Here is a 23,596-nt window from a genome sequence, read left to right as displayed (position 1 = left end):
TATTACGCCGGTGGGCTCAGAGGAGATTGATCTCCAGAGTCTGAGCCCGGAAGAAGGGTTTCACAAGGCTTTTATGGGCTACGTCTTCCGGGTCCAAGCTTGGCTAGTTGGACGGGAGTGACGTCAGGCAAGGTAGTAGATGCGGCAACAAATTTACAGAAGCAGATGCTTGGGGGAAGGGTGGTTGGGGCTGTTGGCTAGACTTTGCTCAGTCATCATGGCCGGGGTCTCTCCTTTCTACATTTTTATTGGGATGTTTTCTCCTACACTTTATGGGGACTTCTACAACTACCTGTGCCTACTGCATCCCTATCACTGCTGCCAGAGCCCAGCAGGGCACCGGGTAGAATCCGGACTCCGTAAACTCCTGCGATCAGGCTCACACAAACGCAGGAGCTCACAGACTCCTAGATGCATAGGTATACGGAGTCACTGTCATACAGTGATGTATGTGATTTTTATACCCACACTTGCATGTACATACATGTATGGACACACATAAGCTCATGGAACCCTTTTGTTATTAAAAGACAAGACCTCTGAATTGTCCTTCCAGTATCAAGTCCATTGAATTTCCCTTCACTTCCCTTTTCTCCCCCACTTCCTCCTGGATCTCAGGGGCATAGAGTTGATTAATAATACACCTTGCTCATGACATCCTTTCATCATTGGTCCCTGCAAGGCCATCTTTAATTCGCTAATGAATCAATAGAAATGCTTTAGCAAACACATATGAGACAAATGTCTCCCCCATGACACCAGAACACTGACGATTACTCATACTTGCCTGCGTGGTTCTCCCCTTCCCGGCTCTTGCCTTCCCATCCAGAGGCAATTGCTGTCCTGAATCATATGGTCTACACTCCCTTCACTCTATTTTCATAAAGCTTTGCTGAAGCTACATTTCCTATAAATTATGATTTTTGGTTTACATTTTAGGTTTAGACAGAGATCTGCTAAATGTAATCTTTCGTGGGTGAACTTTTCACTCACAATTTCATTGCTAAGCCCAGTGAGTAGTCCATAGAATTTCTGAATAGGCAAATAAAATGACTGCCAATCACTAGTGGTGAGGCGGGTGTTCATCTTGGTAGGCCCTAATCTGGTTGACTAGTATCCTTTTAATAAGAGCAGATTAGGACACAGACGTGCAGAGGGAAGGCTATGGGAAGACAGCCATTTACAAGCCACGGAGACCGAAGAAGGAACTTGGACTTGTAACTTCCAGAACTGTGAGAGACTACGTTACTATTGGTTAAGCCACCCAGTCTGTGGTACTTTGTACACCAGCCTTAGCAAACCAATACCCTGGGTGGTGGGCAGATGGGGGGGAGACTGTAAGGGTGGCCCCTTTGTTACTCGCTTTGGGATGTTAGCACTGGGCAAAAGCATGGGTTTAGCTGGAATCCCAGTTGTGTCCATTTCTAGCTGTGTGGCCTTTAGCACAATCTTAACCTCTCTGAATCTCAGTGTCTTGTCTTAAAGAATAGGCCAATAGTAACCCTATGCCAGGAGGATTAAAGATGTGATAATGTGTATAAATGCTTGGTGCTCAATAACTGTCAAGTTCTTTTAAGAAAGCAGGCCCCCCAGGGGGACCAGGGACATCATTTAATTTTAGCACCAAGTCAGCAAAGAGACCTGGCTTTCTTTACCCCTGTGGCCCAGGCCAACCAGTCAGTCAGCCTGGGTGGACCCAGGAGAGGCTGAGGTGCTGGGGGAGGGGACCTCTAGGGGCCACTAACTGTGAGTTTACTCCTCCAGGAACCAGGAGGCGGCCAGTCTCCCCAGTTCACACCTTGCAAGATGGAGACTCAGATTGAAAAAGTGACTTGTTCTAGGCCACCCAGATGGACAGGGCCAGTGTCAGGACCTAAGCCCAGAGGCCTTGGCCTGACCCCTGGGCTGCCCTTGGCTTGTGCCTTCTGGCTTCTGCCTCCCGCTCTCACAGCAAGTTTGAAGAATGCTCCTCCCCTTCCCTCCCGCCTTTCCAGCCCATAGGCTCCTAGGAAAGGGGCGGAGCTCTCCAGCTCTGATGACACGGTCGCCACGGCAACGCGGCCATACTGGCCCCAACGGACCCAGGGACCTGGAGCTGCAGCGCGGCGGCCTCGTGGGCAGACCCAGAGCATGGACAGCCTCTTCGTAGAGGAAGTGGCGGCCTCCCTGGTCAGGGAGTTCCTCAGCAGAAAGGTACGCGGCGCCGCCCTCACAGCTCTGGGAAGTTACTCAAATCGGGGATGGGGAGCAGCCTGGGGGCTCTCCTGCAACCTCTGCACCTTCGGGGAAGGGAGCCCTACGCTGCCCGCTGCCTATTCCTGAGATGCCCGATGCGGGCGCCACTGACCCCGGCCTGGGGAACTACATTTCCCAGGGGCCATTTCTGTCACGGCGGACTTCTCGCAAAGTGGGCCAGGACCGCGGCCACCCTCCTCGAGCATCTCCCCGCCCCCCTCCTGGGCATCTCCCCTCCCGGGGCGCTCGAACTAGGAGGACTGGACCGCCCCATGTTTTTCTAAAGTTCCTGCGGCCCTGGGAGCCCAGCAGGCCGACCTGGGTGCCCGACTGCATAACCAATCTCACTCAATATTTATATCCTGCTAGGAAGGAACTACCCCCCCCCCCCCCCCGCCACGGCCCCACCGCTCAAAGGAACCAAAGGGCTAAAACAGTTCTTGCCAGTGGAACCCTTCAGGCATGTTCATCTTTGGGAAGTTCAGTGGCTGATATCGTTTTTGTTTTTAAGTTCTCCTAGCGTCTTGTCCCAGGAGAGCTGAGAACTCAGAAGTTGGGGAGGACCTTGGCTCTCATCTGCCCTTAGAGTGGGGATGACAACTGGCAGGGGAAGAGGTCACCACCTCTGCGAGTATGGGAGTGTAGGGAGAGCACCCATTACTCCTACATTAAGTGACCGAGGCTGGCCACCTGCTGCCTGTTTGGTGATCTTGTGGTGTTATGTTGGGTGGGACAGTGGGCATTTGTCTGGCACTGAAAGATACACAAAATAAGCAATGTTTTGAGTGGAGGAAAGGGGGAGGACTTTGGAATCAGATGGCGTCAAATATTCACTGCTAGTTAGCAACTCCACCTGGGGTGTGCTACTCGCTGCCTGACTTTCTTACCTGTACAACAGGAATAGTAAGACCTACCCTAGAGTTCCTGTGTGCCTTGGGATCTGCAGTGTCTCTGCAGCGCCAGGACACAGGTTCCATCCCTGGCCCACTGTAGTGGGTTAAAGGATCTGACTTTGCCACAGGTTGCAACTGGCGCTGGGATCTGATCTCTGGCCTGGGAACGCAATATGCCATGGATTGGGCCACAAGAAAAAAAAAAAAAAAAAAAAAAAAAAAGACATAGCCTTGGCAGATTTATAATGATGATTAATAATAATATACTGACAGGTGCCCACCATTGCTTCTGGCACAGAGCAGGCAGTCACCATTGCCTCTTCCGCCCATCTCTGGTGTGTACCTGTTTTGAAAGTCTTTCTTTGCTTTTTGAAAATGTATTTATGTTTAAAATGTAGTGTGGCTTCGGGAGTTCCTGTCGTGGCTCAGTGGTTAATGCACCCAACTAGGAACCATGAAGTGGCGGGTTTGATCCTTGGCCTTGCTCAGTGGGTTAACGATCCGGCGTTGCCGTGAGCTGTGGTGTAGGTTGCAGACGCGGCTTGGATCCCGCGTTGCTGTGGCTGTGGTGTAGGCCGGTGGCTACAGCTCCGATTAGACCCCTAGCCTGGGAACCTCCATATGCAGTGGGAGCAGCCCAAGAAATGGCAAAAAAGACTAAAATAAAATACAGTGTGGCTTCACTTTATCCATTTTGTTTTTATGGCGACTTGACCTTCCATCACCAAGTCCTGGCTGCACACGGTATATCAGTGACCCACCCTGTGAGATGTACTGCTGCTATCATTTTTTAAAATCTGGGCTATTAAGCAAAAACTCTTAGAGAGTTTTCCTCATGCCTTTCATTTCTTGAGTACAAATGAAATCCCAAGTCCTCACCTAATAGCCAAGGCTCCCCTGTAGCATGACCCCAGCTTATCAGCCCGACCTCACTTCTGGTTTCTCCCACAGGCTTTCCCCTCTTCCATCCTTGGCCCACCCCAAGTCCCGTTTCCTTCAAGAGGTCTCGGGTAACTCCATTTGGAATAACTGACTCATTTTCCTGTGGTTTGCTCATTGGCACTCATGTTTCAGTTTACATACCTGGCTGTCTCACTCACTGGACAGGTCCACAGAGCAGACACCTGATCTAGGCAGTCCTCTGGTTCACCTGGCCTCCTCTCCTGCCCATTTTTTATCTGGGCACACTGTGCTCTGAGAGGAGAAAGGGTTGCCCGCAGTTACTCAGAAAGTCCAGGAGAACTGGGTCGTCAAGGTGACTCTTCTAATGCCCCAGCCTCCCCCCCTGCAGTGTCCTGTCCCAGCCTGTCTCCAACACCCCTCCTAAGTGGTCATGCCCTAGGCTTGTCGTTTCCACAATCTCAGTTCCAAGCATCCCACCACCTGCCTTAGGAGGGAGATATAAACTATTCTTCAGCCTTACTCCTCTCTCCATTCCATTGTTCCTGCCAGCTTTTCACAGCCCCCCAGCCCTCTTGTGACCTCTCCCTATATCTTACCCACCCACCATTGTAATCATGCCCTCTACGCCACACTCAGCTCCCTTGCCCATCTCTCGTTTCATCATTCTCTGCTGGTTTAGAAAATTTACCTTGGTCTACTCCATGCCTTCACTGCAGAGCTGAATGGGGCTGAGGAAAAACACTTCCGTGTTGATGGATTCATTCTAAATTCATGGCCACTCACCCCTGTGATGCCTCAGGGATGACTGCCCACCAGCTTGTACCTCTTCAGCCTGTTCGCTCTCTCAGATCTTGGGTAACCATTTCACATATCTGTCTCCTCCACCTCCAAAGCCCTTTCCCCCTCTGATTTCACTGAGAGAATGGCAGCAGTGTTGAGAAAACTCCAGCAGGCTCTACCACCACAGTCACTAACCCTCCTTGGTCAGTACCACTCGCTCCATCCTGTCTTCCGTCCTTAGGAATGAGGTCTCCATACTCCTGGGTAAGGCCAACCCCTCCCTGTGTGCCTGTCCCCTCTTGCGTGCTCCAGGACACTGTGCAGTCATCGTTGTCTCTCGCTATTTTGTCATACCCTTTGCATTCTCTACTGGATTATTCCTATCAACATGTATACATGCTCCTACAAATTCCATCTTGACCCCCAACCCCTCTAGCTACTAGTCTGTTTGTCCCTTTTATAGCAAAACCCACAAAAGGGCTATGTTTGCTCTGATTCTGATTCTTCTCTCTGTTTTCTCAAACTTTCTGTAATCAGGCTTTTGTCCTCACCAATCCATGGAAACAACTCTTTGTCAAGTTCATCAGTGACTTCTGATTTTCAGCCCTTGCACTTATTGACCCAGCAATTGTGTTCGACTCAGGTGATTATGTCTTCTTGGAAAGTCATTCCCTCTTGGCTTCCGGCGAGCACCTCCTCCTGGTTTTCCTTCTGTACATTTCTGGTCACTCCTCAGGTTCTTGGCAGGTCCCACCTGATTTCCTGGACTGTGCGTGCTGGTGGGCTTAAAGACTTCATCTCCGGCCCTCTGCTCCATTCATTTTTCAAGTGTTCCTGCTGGTATTGTGGCTTCCAGTACAATCGTTATGCTGACAATTCCCAAATGTTTATCTCTAGCCAAGATCTCTCCTTGAACTCTTACATTCCTTCCAACTGCCTGTTTTACATTTCCACTTGGATATCCAATAAACATCTCAACATGTTCAAAACTCAGTTCCTGATTCCCTTTACCTCTACAGTTTTTCCCGTATCAGCGGGTAGTATAACTTTCTGTCTGGTTGTTTGGGCCAAAACCTTTGGAACCTTTCCTGGCTTTTTTCTTTCTTGTACACCCCACATGCACTCCATCAGTATATCTGCAGGCTTTGCCCTCAGAGCACATAGAGGATGTAGCTGCTTATTTCCACCTCTGCTGCAACCACCCTGGTCTAAACCACCTCCATCTTTCATGTGACTTGTTCAGTAGTCTCCTGATCTTAATGCTTAATCCCCTGTATCCTACAGTCTGTCCTCAACCTAGCAGCCAAGTGATCCTTTACAAATATGAGTTAGTCCAGGATGCCCCTTTTTTTCAGATCCTCTAGTAACCTCCTCATTTCACAAATGTAAGTAGAGTCTTTCCTTAGCAGGCTCTGGGCAACCTCTCTGACCTCATTTCCTGCCACTTTCCCATGGTTATGTGGCTCTAGCTCTACTGGCCTCCTTGTAGCTGTCGTAAGATCCTTGCACTTGTTGTCATTTGCCTCAAGTGTTGATGTGATCTGCTCCCTTAGTTTCTTCATGTCTTGGCTCTAGTGTTGCTTAATCATGAAGGTTTTCCTGATCATCTTTTATAAAATAGCAACCCTTCCCTGCGCCCCATCCCGGCCCTCTCTGTCTCCTAACTCTGCTGTGTTTTTCCCCATAGCACATTCTATTTGTTGTCTTTTCCCTGGTAGCAGGTATGCTCCATGAGGACCAGGACTTTGATCTGTTCCTTCCTCTGCCTCTAGCAGATAAACTAGAGGACTAGAGGTTTGTTCCTTTCATTTCACAGATGGGGAAGCCAGAAGACAGGAGTGAGCACTTAGATGATGCTCAGTCAATAGCTAACTAAAATAGTGTTCTTCATCTTTGTCTCCTCTCTCCCTGTTTTCTTTGTCTCTATAATAGTGCATAGTAGCAGCCGCCATACTGTACGTTTACCTCTTTGTTTATGCTTTGCTTCCCCAGCAGAATGTCAGTTTCAGGAGGGCAGGGCTTGGTCATGTTCCATCTACATCTCCTGCATCTGGAACAGAGCCTGGCACATAGTAGGTGTACAAGTGTTCACTGAGGAAATGATGGGACCAAGGATTGGCTGGTTCCTGAGGGCATCCCTGTCCATCGCCCCAGTAGTTTTCATGCCCAGGTGCACCATGGCCCTGGAGAGTTTGTTACAGTGTGCCAGGGCTTGCTGCTCTGAACTGTAGACAGACATCACGAGTTACTTGGCAGAGAGGGACCCTTTTGTAGAGGTTTCTGCATCACTTTGGTGCGAAAGCCATGGTTAAGCCTAGATGAAATGCAGGTACCTTGAGTCCCACCGCTCCTTCCAGCTGCACCCAGGCATGTCCCTAACTTTTCCCCAATGTATACACCCTTTTTTTGTTTCCCTCATCCCTAAGACTTCCTTTTCATTCTCTGGTTCAAAGTTGTGTTCGTATGTCTTATTTCACAAATTCTTCTTGCTCCAATTCATGGCAGGCAGCAGGTTTTGTTTTGTTTTCCCAGCACTGAGAGCCTCTCATATTCTGAATGCCATGCCTAGGGGAGGTGCTGAGGCCTGGCTAGCCCCAGGGTCTGGATCCATCAAGAGCAAGGGCTCCCTTAGTGCCAGCTGAGCTGTGGATGAGGCATCTCATCTTCCGCCCTTAGGTGAACACAGTGGTCTGTGAGGTGGGCACACTGCAGCTGCTGCGGTTGTTTTCAAATAAAGAAGCCAGGCTCTTAGGGGAACAGCCCTTCCCGTGGCTGACTCTCCTGGGAGGTCAGGGCTGGATGAGGGAAAGCAGCTGCGCTGGGGCTGCATGTGCCTCCTGAGAGGCTGGGACCCTGCACCACCGCCTCACAGCCTGGGAAGGTCATAACTCCCACTATGGGATGGCACAGTGTTATGTCGGGCAAATCACCCCTGGTGCCCCCTTTGAGAAAAGGAGAGAATGGATATTGGCCTTTCGTTTATGTTTTTCCTTTTCTTTATTTTTAAAGCTTCAAATTCTTTTTTTTTTTTTTTTTTTTTTTTTTGTCTTTTTAGGGCTGGACCTGCAGCATATGGAGGTTCCCAGTCAAGGGGTCCAGTTGGAGCTACAGCTGCCGACCCATGCCACAGCCACAGCAACACCAGATCCCAGCCGCGTCTGTGACCTGCAGCACAGCTCACGGCAACGCTGCATCCTCAACCCACTTAGCAAGGCCAGGGATCAAACCTTCAACCTCATGGTTCCTAGTCGGATTCGTTTCTGCTGTGCCACGAAGGGAACTCCTTAAAGCTTCGAAATCTGTGGCCCCCAATCTAGGCCAAACCCAGGGCTCCTGAGCCAGCGTTGGGCGAGACAGTTATATGGATCTCACTTTCCTTTTCTATAAAATGCGCTGACAACTCCAGCCTGAGCTCAGCCCACGAGGTGGTTGCGAGATTCGGAATAATAATTGTGAAGATGATATCAAGTGTAAAGGTTATATAAAAATAGATTCTTAAGTGGGTTTTTGGTACTGCCACTGCCCAGGAAGGCAGAATGAGATGGTCGTGGTGAACACCAACAGTCTTTTGTTTATTCTCTGTGTCAGGGGGTGGAAGGTTCGGATTTAAAATGGTAAATAATGCTTCAGAGTTCATCTTTCAGGGCTTAAAGAAGACGTGTGTGACCATGGACCAGGAACGCCCACGCTCTGATCTCAGCATAAACAGCAGAAATGTTCTCCGAAAGGTTTTGCATCTTGAATTTCTCTACAGAGAGAACAAGGTACATGCTTTTAAGGTGTGGAATGGAGTTCTGGAACCAAGTTTGGCAATGTCTAAGAATTCAGGAGCCCTGCTGGGGCATCAGAGACCCCTGGCCAGAGGCTTGCCATTCCTGCAGTCAGGGAGAAACAGACACAGCTCAGTGCGGACAATGCAAATCCCAGCTGTGTGTCAGGCTTCCAGCCTTAGTCGGCCCCACCCCAACTGGCATACTGCGCATGTGCAGCTCTGGGCTCATTTATTTATTTATTTTTTGAACCCGAGCTCATAATGGTTATTCCCTGTGTTCCCTCCTCCCCATTGAGGCTATTCTTAGTAAGACTCAATGTTCTTAAGATTATAGCATTCAGTTGTGCTAAAAATTTCCATTCTCTGCCAGCATATGGTTTGCCTTCTTCAGTTCTGAGTAATACCGTTTTCTTAAGGCCACTGTGACATTTAATTCAGGCTGATTTGGGTCCTGGGTTCAGCTGACCCGGGTGCATTGGTGTTGAGATACCACATGGAGCAGGCATCTCCTTAGGTGGTGGTGGAGTTGATTCTCTTATTCCTCAGCCTCCATCCCTCCACCTTCTGTTAGAAGCCTTGAGGGGACTCTGCAGATTTCCTTCATTGTGCTTATTATGCTTATAATAGGAGACTGTGTGGTCCTTTAATTAGGATCTGACTCTCCCTTTACCTTGGGCGCTGCCGGATACTGTTGTATCCCCATGCTTAGTATGTTGCCTGATGACAGTAAATAGTCAGTCTTTATTTGTGGACTGTATGAATGAATAAAGCCACCATTCTGACTTAATTGCTCTTTCTGTTAGGAAGAGAGAATCTGATAATTTGATTCAAGAATGGGTTCTCCAGCACATGTTGCCTTTTGGGAGGGCATAGCGTCTGAGCTGGAAGGAACCTCATGATCAAGTCGTTCAGCATTTATCACAAATGGCAGCCAAGTGAAGCCCTACCAGTGGCTCAGGAAAGACCTTTGTTCTCTGGGTCCTGGAATGACACTAGAGCCCCTCCATCTCCTGCGTGGATTTGGTTGAAGCTTTCTAGACAGAAGACTGTGGCCCCAGGCAGCGTATCCTCAACAATCCTCTATTTGCTGTTTTTTTTTTTAAGGCAGGAGATTGAACTGTACATTTGAGAATGTTTTTCCACTGAGAGTGAGATAGTTAAGCAGAAAATTCTATTAAACATTGTGGTACAGTGGGATTTTTATGTAAATGCACCTTTACCTAATTTCCCAGAAGCATCTTTGCCATTGAAGTTATTTTTATTTCTTCACCATAGTATAATTTTCCTAAGGTTATTATTATCTTAAGATACTTAAGGTATTTTCATCAGATCTTGATATTTGCCCTGATTATTTGATTTATACAGTAGTTATTAGCTGTTATACAATGAATTGGAGATTATGTTTTATAGGATAGTATATTCATTAATCTATCTTTGGCATTATAATTTTGACATTCACTCCGCAGAAGCTAGAGTGATTCTGGGAAAGCCCTACAATTTAATGTTAATTCCAGTAACTTGTTTTTCCCTATTAAGTATGCAATAGATAAAAATGTCTATGTAACACTGAGATTTTGAAAAATGTTACCTAGATTTATAAAAGGACCACATCTATTATGGACAAAGTGATATGAAAAGCCACAAAGTATAGTTCAAGTATTCAGGATCTTAAATCTCTTATATTGAAAGAAAAATAAGAAGGTTGAAATAAAGTATATAATATCTCCCCCCCTCAACTCTCTTCCTGTTTCATTTAGATTTAGACAACATAGTTTTCTGGGGTCCTATTCTAAAAAATAAAACTACCCACCGATTTGGACTGCCGGAGAAATCTGTTGAATGTGATCAGAACCCATTTGGCTGTAGGCCTTGATCCCAGAGTTCTGCTGCTTAGGTCAGGGGAATAGAAATGGGGAACGGCTGGACACACCCAGGGGTTCTCTCGGTGCCAGCCAGGCTCTTTGTCAGGTACTTTACCCCTCGGTGCAACTCACCGCATGCCCCATGCCTGGCTGCTGTTTTGAAGCGCCTTGTTGTTCCTGGATGGGTGGGGTGTGGACTGACACATGGTCTAATCCCTAAGATCAGCTTGTAAATCTCCGCTTGGATAACTGTGTCTGTCCAAGTTGCTTAGGAGAATTTCTAAAGGAAATCAAAGCTCTAATTTTTGTGATTCTGGCTTAATAAGGCTCGCTGGGGTCTGGGAAATCTGTCTTTTTAAAAAAACCTCCAACCTGACATAGCGTCCATCCTTGGCCTTGTTCAGGATCCTTAACCCACTGATTGAGGCCAGGGATCGAACCCAAGTCCTCATGGATACTAGTTGGGTTCATTACTGCTGAGCCACAGTGGGAACTCGTGGATGTGTGTACTTTTAGAGCATTAATTTTGTCTTCATCTCTGTGTTGCTGCCTAATGCAGTACCTGACATATAATAGGAAGGCAATGAATGTTTGCTGAAAGAATATATGAATGAGTCAGTACTTTATAAATCATGTCAAACATTGGAGTAGCCATCTTTTTCACCCTTCCCCTGAAGCTGTACGTAAAGTTAATAATGTTTTTCTTTCCAATGATAGGCAAAGGAAAATCCTCTGAAAACAAACCTTGAACTCATTACCAGATATTTTCTGGATCACTTTGAAAATACTGCCAACAATTTCACTCAAGAAACACCAATCCCTGCACTCTCAGTTTCAAAGAAAAATAACAAATTACCGTTGAGATGCTCAGAGACCACGCTGGTAAATATATACGACCTTGCAGATGAAGATGCAAGTTGGAGAACATCATTGTCGGAAGGGAGCAAAGCCAGGTACCTCTTCTCATTTATACTGTGGTTTTGTTTCCTATTTCTGCTGTAAGAAATTACTATAAACTCAGTGGCTATAACAGAGTTATCCAGAGAAATAAAACCAAAAGGAACCAATAGAATGTGTGTGTGTGTGTGTGTGTATACATATATATGTGTGTGTGTATAAATATTATCTATATAAACAAATAGATTTATTTTTAGGAATTGGCTTATGTGAGTGTAGGGATTGGCAGGTCTGAAATCTGGAGGGCAGACTGACGTGCTGGAAACTCAGGATTTCTACGTTAATCTTGAGGCAGAATACTTCTTTGGGAAACCTTTGGTTTTGCTCTTAATGTCTTCAGCTGATTGAATGAGGCACACCATGTTATCTGGCGTGATCTTCAATTAAAGTCAACTGATTGTAGACATTATCATGTTTTAAAAATACCTTCATGGCAACATCCAGACCCTGACTAAACAGCTGGGCACCATAGCCTGGCCAGGTTAACATACGAAATTTAACCTTCATGGTGTCTTAAAGCAACATCAATTTGTTATCTTACAGTTTTGAGGTCCAAAGTCCAAAATTGGTCTCACAGGGCTAATGGCAAGGTGTCAGTAGGGCTAGTTTTTTCTAGAGGCTTTGAGGGGAGAATCTGTTTCCTTTCCTTCTTCAGGTTCTAGAAGCAGTCTGCATTCTTTGGCTTGTGGCCACCTCCTGCATCTTCAAAGCACATCACTACAGCTTCCGATGCTGTTGTCACATCCCCTACCACTGACTCTCATCCTCTTGTCTTCCTCTAGTAGGGACCTTGTGATTGCATTGGGCCCATGCAGTCAGTTTAGGGTAACGTGCCTCTCTCAAGACTCTTGACATGATTATGTCTGCAAAGGCCCCTTTGGCGCATAAGGTAACAGATTCACAGGTTCTGGTCACTAGAGTATGGACATCTTTGGGAGGCCATTACTCAGCCTCCCACACTCTGTACTTTCAGAATCCCGGACATGGAGCACTGCTGTTTTTCTCTAGAGGCCATGGAAATGGACCATTTTGTGGTAGAGGATACTTATAATTCAAAATATTTAAATTCCATGATCCATAAGGTTCAAGGGCTTGCTTTGTTTGCATTTGCTTAAAAATGGGTATAGATTTCTCAAAGGCCACAGAACACTGGAGAGATGGTAAAATCTGAAAAACAAGGCCTTTTGGAATGCAGGAAGAAAATGATCTGGCATTCTTGACTGAACCTCTATTATTTGGAAAACAATTATTTTTTTCTTCCGCTTTTATTAAGATATAGTTGCCATATAGCACGTTTAAGGTGTACAGCGTAATGATTTGACTTACATACGTCATGAAATGATGACCACAGGAAGTCTAGTGAACATCCATCATCTCGTATAGATACAAAAGAACAGAAAAAGAAAAAAGTTTTTCCTTGTGATGAGAACTCTTAGGATTTACTCTCCTCACAACTTTTGTGTGTACCACACAGGGGTGTTCATTATATTTAGCATGTTGTACATTGTATCCCTAGTACTTATTTATGCCATAACTGGTTTGTACCTTTTGACCACTTTTATCCAATTCACCCTCCTCCTGCCCACCCCTGCCTCTCATATCCACAAATCTGATCGTTTTTATTTTTGTTGGTTTGTTTTTGAAGAATAATTGACCTAAAACACTTATTTTTTTTCTTTTTTAGGGCCACACCCATGGCATATGGAGGTTCCCAGGCTAGGAGTTGAATTGGAGCTACAGCCGCTGGCCTGCACCACAGCCACAGCAGCGCCAGATTTGAGCTGCGTCTGTGACCTCCACCAGAGCTCGCAGCAATGCTGGATCCTTAACCCACTGAGTGAGGCCAGGGATCGAACCTGCATCCTCATGGGTGCTAGTCAGATTTGTTTCTGCTGAGCCAGAGGGGAACTCCTACAACACTATGTTAATTCCTGTTACACAACATAGTGATTTGCTGTATCTGTACATTACAATGTATCTATACTTATGCAAAGTAGTTATGTTAAGTTACCACCTTCACATACCACATGTAGTTACCAGTGTGTCTAACTTCCTGGGAATGGGTGTTTTCTTCCAGCTCTGTTGAAAAGCATTTCCTTTCCCGTGGGTAACCAAAGCTTAGGATCTGGATGTCAAGCTGCTAAAAGATGGGGAATCACTAAAAAATTAAATCAAGACTTAAGATATGAAAGGTAATGAAGGTGCTGTGAAAAAGGCGATTCCTCCTGCAAAGGCACGTACTGCCTGGCTAGGAAATTAAATATTTCTGAAATAATAAAAAGCCAGCAGTGCTGAGGTTGAAGCTTCTGAGTTCTGGCCAGTTGCCCAAGATACTAACTTGGATATTATCCTTGACTCCTCCTTGTCTAACATTTGTGCATTTTTGTGTTCTTAATGATGCTGAACTCTTCCGCCCTTTCTCTGCCCTGATGGCAGCAGCCTCTGCTCATCTTTGGCTAAGTCCCAGGGTCACGTCACTCATCTTATTCATCTTCTCCTTAGATGCACCTTTGACCTAAGATAGAGTGAGATTTCCACAAAACAATTCTGGCCATGCTACTCCCCTGTTGAAAGGCCTTCAGATACTTCCTGCAGCCTTTACGATAAAGTCCAAACTCCTTAGGATAACTTGCAAAGCCCCTTCCACCAGAGCCTCCTTGCTCACCTCAGCATGTCCTGCTTTTACCTGCCATGCTAATACCTGGGGCCTTCTCCTGGTTACCTCCTGCCTATTCATTCTTCAAGGTTTTGCCCTCTCTGGAAGCCCTTCTAGATTTCCTGGGATTGGTTCCAGGCCTTTCCTCTGCTGGAAAGGAGGAAATTATAGCACACATGACCGCTTCTGTCATGCATGAGCTGGTGCTTGGTAAGCAGCGTGGCACAGAGTAGATGTTGATGCCCCTTCAGGCCAGAGTCCAGTGGTAGACCCCAGCCCAGCCTGTGTCAGAGGAGTGCTGGGCTCTCTTCAGTGACCACAGGTGGGATTCCTCTTCACCTGTGTCTCTTGGGTCTCTTTCTCTTTCTTGTTCATCCTCATTCCTTGCTTGCTCTCATTGCCTCTCACCCTCTTTTACTGTCTCTTGCTCTCTCACCTTTGTACACACACACACACACACACACACACACACACGCTCACGCACGCACACACTAACACCCTTTTTTTCTTTCTTATTCTTTCTCTCTTTCAATGCCAGGCAACCCCAAGAAAGAAGCTACTGGCATGCCTAACTTTACTGAACCTTAGCTGAACAGGCGGGGACACCAAGTTTGCCAAAGATCTCAATCCACCACTCCCAGTGGTGTGCAGTAACTGGGCTCAGTCCATCTCATGACCATACCGTAGTCCCCCCCTTGTCCACAGGAGATATGTCCCAAGGCCCCCATAGGGTGCCTGGCACTGTGGATAGTTCTGAACCCTGTATCTGCAGTAAGCGGGGGGGACGACTGTATGGACGGGCTAGAGTTTTCCTTAATTGCTGGGGTCTGGAAGAAACAAAGATGCTCTTTACATTGAGGAATCGAGGGATCCTGTCACCAGTCATCAACTCTGTTTCTTGTTCCTTTGTTTCATTTTGTAGACCAGACTTGCCCTCAGATGAAAGTATTTTTTGTTCCTTACCTTTAATGATAAAGCATGATTTGGTTAGAAATCACCACGGATTTGTGAATGGGCTTGCTATAGGTGCTTGATGAATGTAGAGTTTATTATCATTGCTAGCAATTCCTTTTGGGGAATCTGTTTTAATGGAAATACCCCTTTTTCGCAGACACAACAATCTTGATGGGGATGTACTGGGTAATTTTGTGTCATCTAGAAGGACTTCACACCAAAGTAAGCCGGTGCAGACTGTCCCAGGTGAAAGGCCCCCTCTGACTCCTGCTTGGGAGAAGACGGACAAGTTTCAGTCGTCAGAGCCTGTCTTGGACACGAAGAGGATGGGCGAGAAGATCAGGTCCAAGTCTGGCCTGATTTTCCGAGGCATGATGGCCGGGCCCATCGCCAGCTCCCCACAGGTGGGTTTGGTACTTTTATTGTTACTATGGGAGCAAAAAAGTGAGAGCTGGGCAGAGCTTAAGGGGCTGTGTGGTTTATTTCAGCAAGAAGAAGGGAGGACCTGTGTGACGGGATGGGAAGAACACTTCTTTTTCTCCCCGGCTCTATTGTCAACGCCCGGTGGGGCCATGGGCAGCCTTCATTCCTTCCTGCCCTCGGTTTACCTGTCTTGTCACCAGGTGGTTGCCATGGTTTTACATTCCTTCGCTGAATAAGAACACATCTACCAGCTTTATCTTGTGATTCAGGAGTAGGGGACCCATCCAAGTCTAGAGAACATCTTTTTTATTTTTTAAAGCGTAAGAGTTAAAAGGGAGAAAAAAAATCCCAATCCTTATAGTTTAGTTCTGCTTTACAAAAATTCTAAAAATGTAACACCAGTGTTTTATAGTCTCCCTTAGGGAGGGACAGTGGTGGTAGGATCCCCTCAGGTGGAAAAATAAACCAAAAGAGAGAATGAACATAAAAGGAGTTTGTAAACAGAAAAAAAAGGAAAATAAAACAAACAGTAGTATCAGTCAAATCAGGGAGCTGAAGCAAACAAAAAATAGATCTCATGTGTCCATGGCTGGTCACTGCCGCCCTCTCGAGCTGCATGTTTAGATGTGGGTGTGGCTGTAGGAACCAGTACTGTTCTCCCAGTTCATTTGGAGTTAGGACAGCAAACAGTGGACCTTGTCCTTGCCTCTGCCTACATTTTGTGAGATTTTTGGACCGTCCAAAAAATCCTTTTGGCCATAGTCTCATTTGTTAGACCGGGTATCTGATTTCCCTTTGAGATCTGGAATTTCATGGCTCAGAGATGGTCATGTGGTTGGAAAAGGGAAAAGTATTTTAATAGCCTTTTCAGAAAACTCAGGGTATTCTTTAAGACTGCACCAAAGCTAGACAAGCTGTAGTTTCTAAATGTGGAATCTGAAATCATGCCAATGAACTTTTTGTACTTTATCAGTTTCCGTAAGTTTATCTTGCACTCTCAATGAATCCTTTACCACTGCATGGTTTAGTAACATGATGCATCCGTCATGTGGAAATTGTCATTTTACTAAGTTACCTAGATCTTCCAAATGTTGATACATGTCATTATATGAAAAAATACATAAAATAATCACATTTATTGATGTTACCACTCAACTCATCGGGAAGTTTTTAAGTATTGAGAAGCCCTCAAGTTCATAGTGGCAAACACAAATTTTTCCCAATTCTGATTTTTACCTGTTAATTTGTATTTAATCTGCAATGATATATCATTTGTTTCCCTTGATGTGACAGGCTCAGTTTATTTTCAAGAAAATACCTGCTAGATACCCAAGTCAGAATAACCATAGTTCATCTGTCAGTGGTTCCATGAAAAAAAATAGCAAGTTTAGCTCACAACTCAGATGGCTTCATAAGTGCTTTTTTTAGTGACAACCTTCATCCCCTGCATCCTGCAGAGTGTTTATATACACTACCTATTTTGTCACAAAGAATATTAAAGATGTGTATTCTGTAGAGTCCAGGATGAATACCATTAATATTTGTTATGCTGTGGCGTAGACATTGCTAAGAGAAATTAGCATTTTACTTTTTGTTTGTTTGTTTGTTTTGGCGGCACCTGCGGCATGCAGAAGTTCCCAGGCCAGGAATTGAACCTATGCCACAGCAACACTCTGAACCACTGCAGTGACAACACTGGGTCCTTAACCCACTGAGCCACACAGGAACTCCTAGTTGTTTATTTTCATTACAAGTATTAGTAAAGTTTGGTACTGCTCTCTTGATTTATGCTAAGGGTCAGCAGTTTTTCCCACCAGTGCTTTTGTACCATCAGGGCAAATGTTGACACAGTGCAAAAGGCAAATCATGTTGTATTATTATTATGAGAAGAGTTTTGAGCTCTCTGAAAGGGTTTGGGGATGGACCCTTAAAGTTGGTGGCCCACATGTTGAGAACTGGTGGGCCAAATGAATGCTAGGGTCCTTTCTTACTGAGACTTTCCAATTGTCAGGTCCATGCACTTCAGACCCCTTCATAACTGAGGTGGGAGGGAGGTGACTTGGACCTGCTTTCCTGCCAAGAGATTGTTGCAAACTTATCCCCAAAAGAAAAGTGATTATTCTTGGAGGTGTCCTTTCCCCTGGGGTATCTGAATCCTGTGAATAACATTGAAGTAGAAAGTCCCCAGGTTTTCTGGAAGGTGTTTTGTGGGCCTTTGAGTACCTCAGCCATACTTAATGGTTGCTCAAAAGAGCCAAGGTTTCCTAGGTATTGCATCATGTTTTACTGCTAGAGCAGCTCTGCACTTCTGAAGGATGAGTAAGAGGCGGGGTTCCCTGCCCTTGGCCGGAAGTTTGGGTCTCCTTGGGAATGGTGACTAATGTTTCCCTCGCTTTGTGGCAAGGGATGCCCTGGGTGGCTTTTGGAGGAGGTTTATAGTGCCTAGTAATTTCCTCCAGGAGGGAACACGACGGAATTAGCTGTTCTTTTTCCAGCTTAGGCTTTACCATTTGGCTTGGGATTATTTCTGGAAATGTGGAGAGGCCCCAAATTTTAAACCCAGGAAAAGTCCGGCAGGTGTATTTTTGTGCCCTCCCCCAAGTCCCTCACCTCTCTGGTAACAATGTGAGTTCCCATTTCAATAGTTAATGATTGATTGTGAGAGAGAACATTTCAGTTGACTCTTCTGGAATTCCTTCATTTCAAAAAGTAAACAAGTCTTGGTTGCTTACTAGATATAGGTGACTGAGGTGAGAAGTCTGTGGACATCAGAGGTGAAGGAAGAATGGCCTGCACCACCTGATCTACTGGCCGGAAAGGTTAAGGCCAGTAAGTGGGGACAGGGGCAAAGATGCACAGCAATAACTAATACTTGTTGACAGCTGTGAGGGAGAACTATAAAACATGAATCAAGAAAATTAAAGAAGAAGTAAAGAAATGGGAAGATATTCCATTCTCCTGGGTTGGAAAAATTAATATTGTAAAAATGGCTATACTACCAAAAGCAATCTACAGATTCAGTGCAATCCCTATCAAATTACCCATGACATTTTTCACAGAACTAGAACAAACTATCCAAAAATTTATATGGAACCACAAAAGACCCAGAATTGCCAAAGCAATTCTGAGGGAAAAAATCCAAGGAGGGGGCATAACTCTCCCAGACTTCAGGCAATATTACAAAGCCACAGTCATCAAGACAGTGTGGTACTGGAACCAAAACAGACGTACAGACCAATGGAACAGAATAGAGAACCCAGAAATAAACCCAGGCACCTTTGGTCAATTAATCTTTGACAAAGGAGGCAAGAGTACAAAATGGGAAAAAGACAGTCTTTTCAGGAAATGGTGCTCAGAAAACTGGACAGCTACATACAAAGCAATGAAACTAGAACACACCCTCACACCATGCACAAAAAAAAAAAAAAAAAAATAACTCAGAATGGCTTAAAGACTTAAATGTAAGACAAGACACCATCAAATCCCTAAAAGAGAACATAGGCAAAACATTCTCTGACATCAACCTTACAAATGTTTTCTCAAGTCAGTCTCCCAAGGCAACGGAAATAAAAGCAAAAATAAACCAATGGGACCTAATCAAACTGACAAGCTTTTGCACAGCAAAGGAAACCCAAAAGAAACCAAAAAGACAACTTACAGAATGGGAGAAAATAGTTTCAAATGATGTAACTGACAAGGGCTTCATCTCTAAAATATGCAAACAATTTATACAACTCAACAGCAAAAAAGCCAATGACCCAATTGAAAAATGGGCCAAAGACCTGAATAGACATTTCTCCAAGGAAGATATGCAGATGGACAACAAGCACATGAAAAAATGCTCAACATCCCTGATTATTAGAGAAATGCAAATCAAAACTACCACGAGATACCACCTCACACCAGTCAGAATGGCCATCATTAATAAGTCCACAAATAACAAGTGCTGGAGGGGGTGTGGAGAAAAGGGAACCCTCTTGCACTGTTGGTGGGAATGTAAATTGGCACAACCACTGTGGAGAACAGTATGGAGGTACATTAGAAAACTATACATAGAACTACCATATGACCAGCAATCCCACTCTTGGGCATATATCCGGACAAAACTTTCCTTACAAAAGACACATGCACCCGCATGTTCATTGCAGCACTATTCAAAATAGCCAAGACATGGAAACAACCCAGATGTCTATCGACAGATGATTGGATTAGGAAGATATGGTAGATATACACAACGGAATACTACTCAGCCATAAAAAAGAACAAAATAATGCCATTTGCAGCAACATGGATGGAACTAGAGACTCTCATCCTGAGTGAAGTAAGTCAGACAGAGAAAGACAAATACCATATATATCACTTATATCTGGAATCTCATATATAGCACAAATGAACCTTGCCACAGAAAAGAAGCTCATGGACTTGGAGAATAGACTTTTGTTTGCTAAGAGAGAGGGGGAGGGAGTGGAATGGATGGAAAGCTTGGGGTTAATAAATGCAGACTATTGTCTTTGGAATGGATTAGCAATGAGATCCTGCTGTGTAGCACTGGGAACTATATCTGGTCACTTATGATGGAGCATGATAATGTGAGAAAAAAGAATGTATACATGTATGTAACTGGGTCATCATGCTGCACAGTAGAAAATTGACAGAACACTGTAAACCAGTTATAATGGAAAAAATAAAAATCATTATATAAAAATAAATAAAATAAAATCATTAAGATGACAAAGAGAAAAAATAAAATAAAATAAAAATTTCAGAAAGGAAATACAGTACCTAAACCAATGTACCACAGAATGCCTGCAGTAGGGTTTAGAGTAGCACCCTTTAGGCAGAACATTTCTGCAACTAAACATGAATATTTGCACTTTAAAAAGACTGCAATCAACCTCATCACAGTTAAAAATGAATTTACCACAGGATTCGAAAAGAAACGTTCATTTTTAGAGGTTTCGGAATTTAGAAGTTACAGGTAGTGGATGGTGGACAGGTTATATATTACAAGGGACAGAAGTGAGGACAAAAGAGTTCAATGGCTTGCCACAGGGGACATGGCTGGCAGATGGTGATGCAGGAGTTAGAACACAGATCTGCCCTGGAGCTGTGGTCCTGCCTGAAGCTGGGACCTGCTTTCTCTGAGGGGTGTGGGAGGAGGAACGAGGCATGAGCTTGGGGTTTGTGCAGGTGGGGTGCCCTGAAAGCATTATGTAAGTGGTAGCTCCTGGGAGCCTCCTCAAAGGGTAGGTAGGATTTTAAGAGTTGGGGATGCCGAGTGACATTGCTGGGGCGGGGAACATGATGGGTAAGTGCTTGAAGTGGGATGTTTTCCCATCTCCCTCCAAGGGGATCCTCAGTGCTTTTGTCCTTGCCCCTTTCAGGATTCCCTCCGCAAACGCTCGCTGAGGCGGTCCTCAGCCTCGAGCAGCTCAACCCAGCCCCCCGAGGAAGAGAGCCCACCCGTTCCCGACACCCCAGCCTGTCCTGCCCCTCAGGAGGGCCTGGCTTCCAGCACCGGCTGCATCCCCAGGAACCCACTGGGGCCGCTTAGCGAGGTGCCCTCGGAAGAGCAGAGAACCTCACCCAGCAGCCCTCCTCACTTGCCAGGCAAAGGGCTGCCCCAGAGGGGGAGTGACAGGTGGAAGGATCTTTCGGAGGACAGTACAGCCATGGACAGTGGCCCAGAAGCTGACAGGACTGCTTTGAAGTTCTCCTTGTCTGGTGGGAATACCCTGACAATGCAGGAGAGGCTGGAAAGAGCATTCAAACGGCGGCAGGGGAGCCAGCTGTCACCCCTCAGGTGAGTGTGCTGTGCCAGTGGATGGTTTTGCAGAGAACCCTCTAGTCCAGAGTGGCTCCTTGGGCTCTCAGAACAAGGCTGTAAAGTAGGGAAGGTGAGAGTGATGGTCATTCTACCAGGGAGAAAACGGCCCAGAGCACATATACCAGGAGGCTTTGGGGAGGTTTTTTGGGGCCTTTCTTAACTTTTTCTTTCTTTCTTTTTCTCAATAGTCAGTTCACCTATTTCTCCCATCTTCTATCCACCTCAGTCTTCTTCTTTTGTAATGTCTTTTAAGGCTACAGGTTTCCCTCTAAGTAATGCTTTGTCTTTATCCTGCAAGTCAATACATTGTGTAATCGCATAAATTAGTTTAAATATTTTCTAATTACCATTGTAATTTATTCTTTTGGCCCATGGGTTATTTAGACATGTATTGATTAATTCAAAGCATTTGGGCTATTTTTCTGGTTATCTTTTTGTTTTTGATGCCTAGCTTATTCCCACTTTTGTCATAATGTATTCTCTATGATTTCAGTCCTTGGACATAGTTTTTTATTTTGACTTAGGGAAGGTTTCACAGGAACGCTCTATTTTCGGGTAGTAGGGAAACTTGTGCATAGTAGAGTTCATTGGATTTGCCCATGGACTAGATGTGCTGTGTTAGAAAAAGAGAAGAGGCCAGGATGATTCCAAAGTTTTTGGCTGAACAACTGCAAGATGGGGTTGCATTCCCTGAAATGAGGAAGATGTTGGGAGAATCAGGTTTGAGCCACGGCACTGGGCCACAGTCCGTAGCCCTCCCTGCAGTGATACTTCGTATCAGGCCAGTAGTGTTTCTTTGTTGACTGACCTCACTGTGGCCTGTGAGTCAGGGACCCTGTGTCTGGAATCCTCAAGTGTGAGCAGTCAGCTGTCCTGTGGTTCTCATTTCAGGCCCCGTTGATGCTGTTGTGACGGGACAGTTCTCTTCTGGCCTTGGGGTCTTATTGACGCTATGAAGGGATTGTTTCTCATACCAGGACTGTTACTAGAGCCCACACAATAGGATTGCTCATAGCTGTTCTTTGAGGACAGTAAAAGCAATTATTTTGTCTTTAAATCGAGCACTTATTTTTCCAGTGTTTGCAGGCTGAATGTCTGCCCTTGACAGATCTCTAGGCCTTCTCTGGGACTCTGTGCTCCTGTCTGTAAGGGAAGGGGTTGGATGGACTGCTCTTTAGGGTTCCTCCACCTCTGACATCCTCCCCCCCATCCTACATTGTACACATGGCATTGGGTGCATCCAGACCAAACTTCTGTCTTCTCTGTTATCCAGGCATCACAGCCTATTTGGCTGACCTCTGAGGTTCATCTCGTGTAAAGAATGAGTATATAAACTGGGGCCCTGTGCCTTTGGAGTCTCTCCTAGACTGTAGGCTCCTCTGAGCTTTTACAGTAAAATGATATGGGCCTCAGTGACCTGGATTCTCCCCTAGCACCGAGCACAAGGGTCTAGTGCCAGAGGCCTGATGATCTCCTTTTCCAGCTCCAGGATTTTGAGTTGGGAGGCAGACTGACTGCTGAGTGGTTAAATCCTGCCATCTCCAACCCCTTTGCCGATGACCTGTTGAATGATTTCTGTCTTAGGTCAAAGTCCCAAGAACAGCTATTCTCAAATTATGATCCCTAGAGCAGCAGCATCTGCATCACCTGGGAACTTGTTAGAAACACAGCTTGTTTGACCGGCTGAATTGGAACTTTGGGGGTGAAACCCAACAGTGTGTTTTGACAAGCCCTCCAGGTGATGGGCTGCAGGCCAGGTTTTGGGAGCCAGTGCCCTGGAAGCTAAGCCTGAGAAGGTCATCTGCTGGGGATGTGCCCTCAGGAGACAGGCAGGCAGTGAGGGAAGCAGGACAGGCCAGGGGAAGGTCTCAGCAATGAAGTGGGGTCTTAGGCTCCCCCCACAGGGAGATGAGCGTGTGAACCGACCCAGAGCTGGTTACATCTTCAAGCCAGGAGTGGACTTATTTTTCTTGTGTCAGTCATTGGCAATGAGTTGCCCATCCTGGGGTGGGGCGGGCAGTGCCACCTCCTAGGTGAGTTTTGTGAAGGATAGTTTTCTGGAGAAGAGTGCAGCTGGGGTGAGTGTGCCCAGTCCAGGGCACAGGTGGGGGAGACACCTTCATCTTCCATGTCAGTTCCCATAGTTCCTCCTACACTCACCAAGCTCCCAGAGGGATAATAAAAACAGACAGTCTCAGAGTTCTCATTGTGGCTCATTGGGTTAAGAACCCAGCATAGTGTCTGTGAAGATATGGGTTTAATCCCTGGCCTCCCTGGTTAAGGATCTGGCATTGCCGTGAGCTGTGGTATAGGTTGAGGATGCTGCTCCAATCC

At 45.7% G+C, this 23,596-nt stretch overlaps 1 protein-coding gene across 11 annotated transcripts in view; it reads left to right on the top strand.

Annotated features, from left to right (window-relative positions):
• The first annotated feature begins 2,063 nt into the window (after positions 1–2,063).
• Positions 2,064–23,596, top strand: part of MINDY4 (MINDY lysine 48 deubiquitinase 4) — a 115,144-nt gene continuing 93,611 nt past the window's right edge. For all 11 annotated transcript variants that reach the window (XR_014834325.1, XR_014834322.1, XR_014834321.1 and 8 more), the window contains exons 1-5: positions 2,064–2,193; positions 8,456–8,575; positions 11,163–11,398; positions 15,170–15,416; positions 20,820–21,238. Coding sequence is in view for 2 of the 11 variants with exons in the window: in XM_085005903.1 (XP_084862029.1) it covers positions 2,131–2,193; positions 8,456–8,575; positions 11,163–11,398; positions 15,170–15,416; positions 20,820–21,238 (1,085 nt within the window). In the remaining 9 variants the exon portion in view is untranslated. The remainder of the gene's footprint in view (positions 2,194–8,455; positions 8,576–11,162; positions 11,399–15,169; positions 15,417–20,819; positions 21,239–23,596) is intronic.

This window comes from Sus scrofa, chromosome 18 (genome assembly GCF_054392235.1).
Source record: "Sus scrofa isolate SSC_HxYL_T2T_F1_AM1 chromosome 18, Sscrofa_HxYL_maternal_Yorkshire_Landrace_v2.0, whole genome shotgun sequence".
Taxonomy (NCBI): domain Eukaryota; kingdom Metazoa; phylum Chordata; class Mammalia; order Artiodactyla; family Suidae; genus Sus; species Sus scrofa.
Note: the sequence above shows the minus strand (reverse complement) of the source record. Positions and strands in the feature narration are given on the sequence as shown.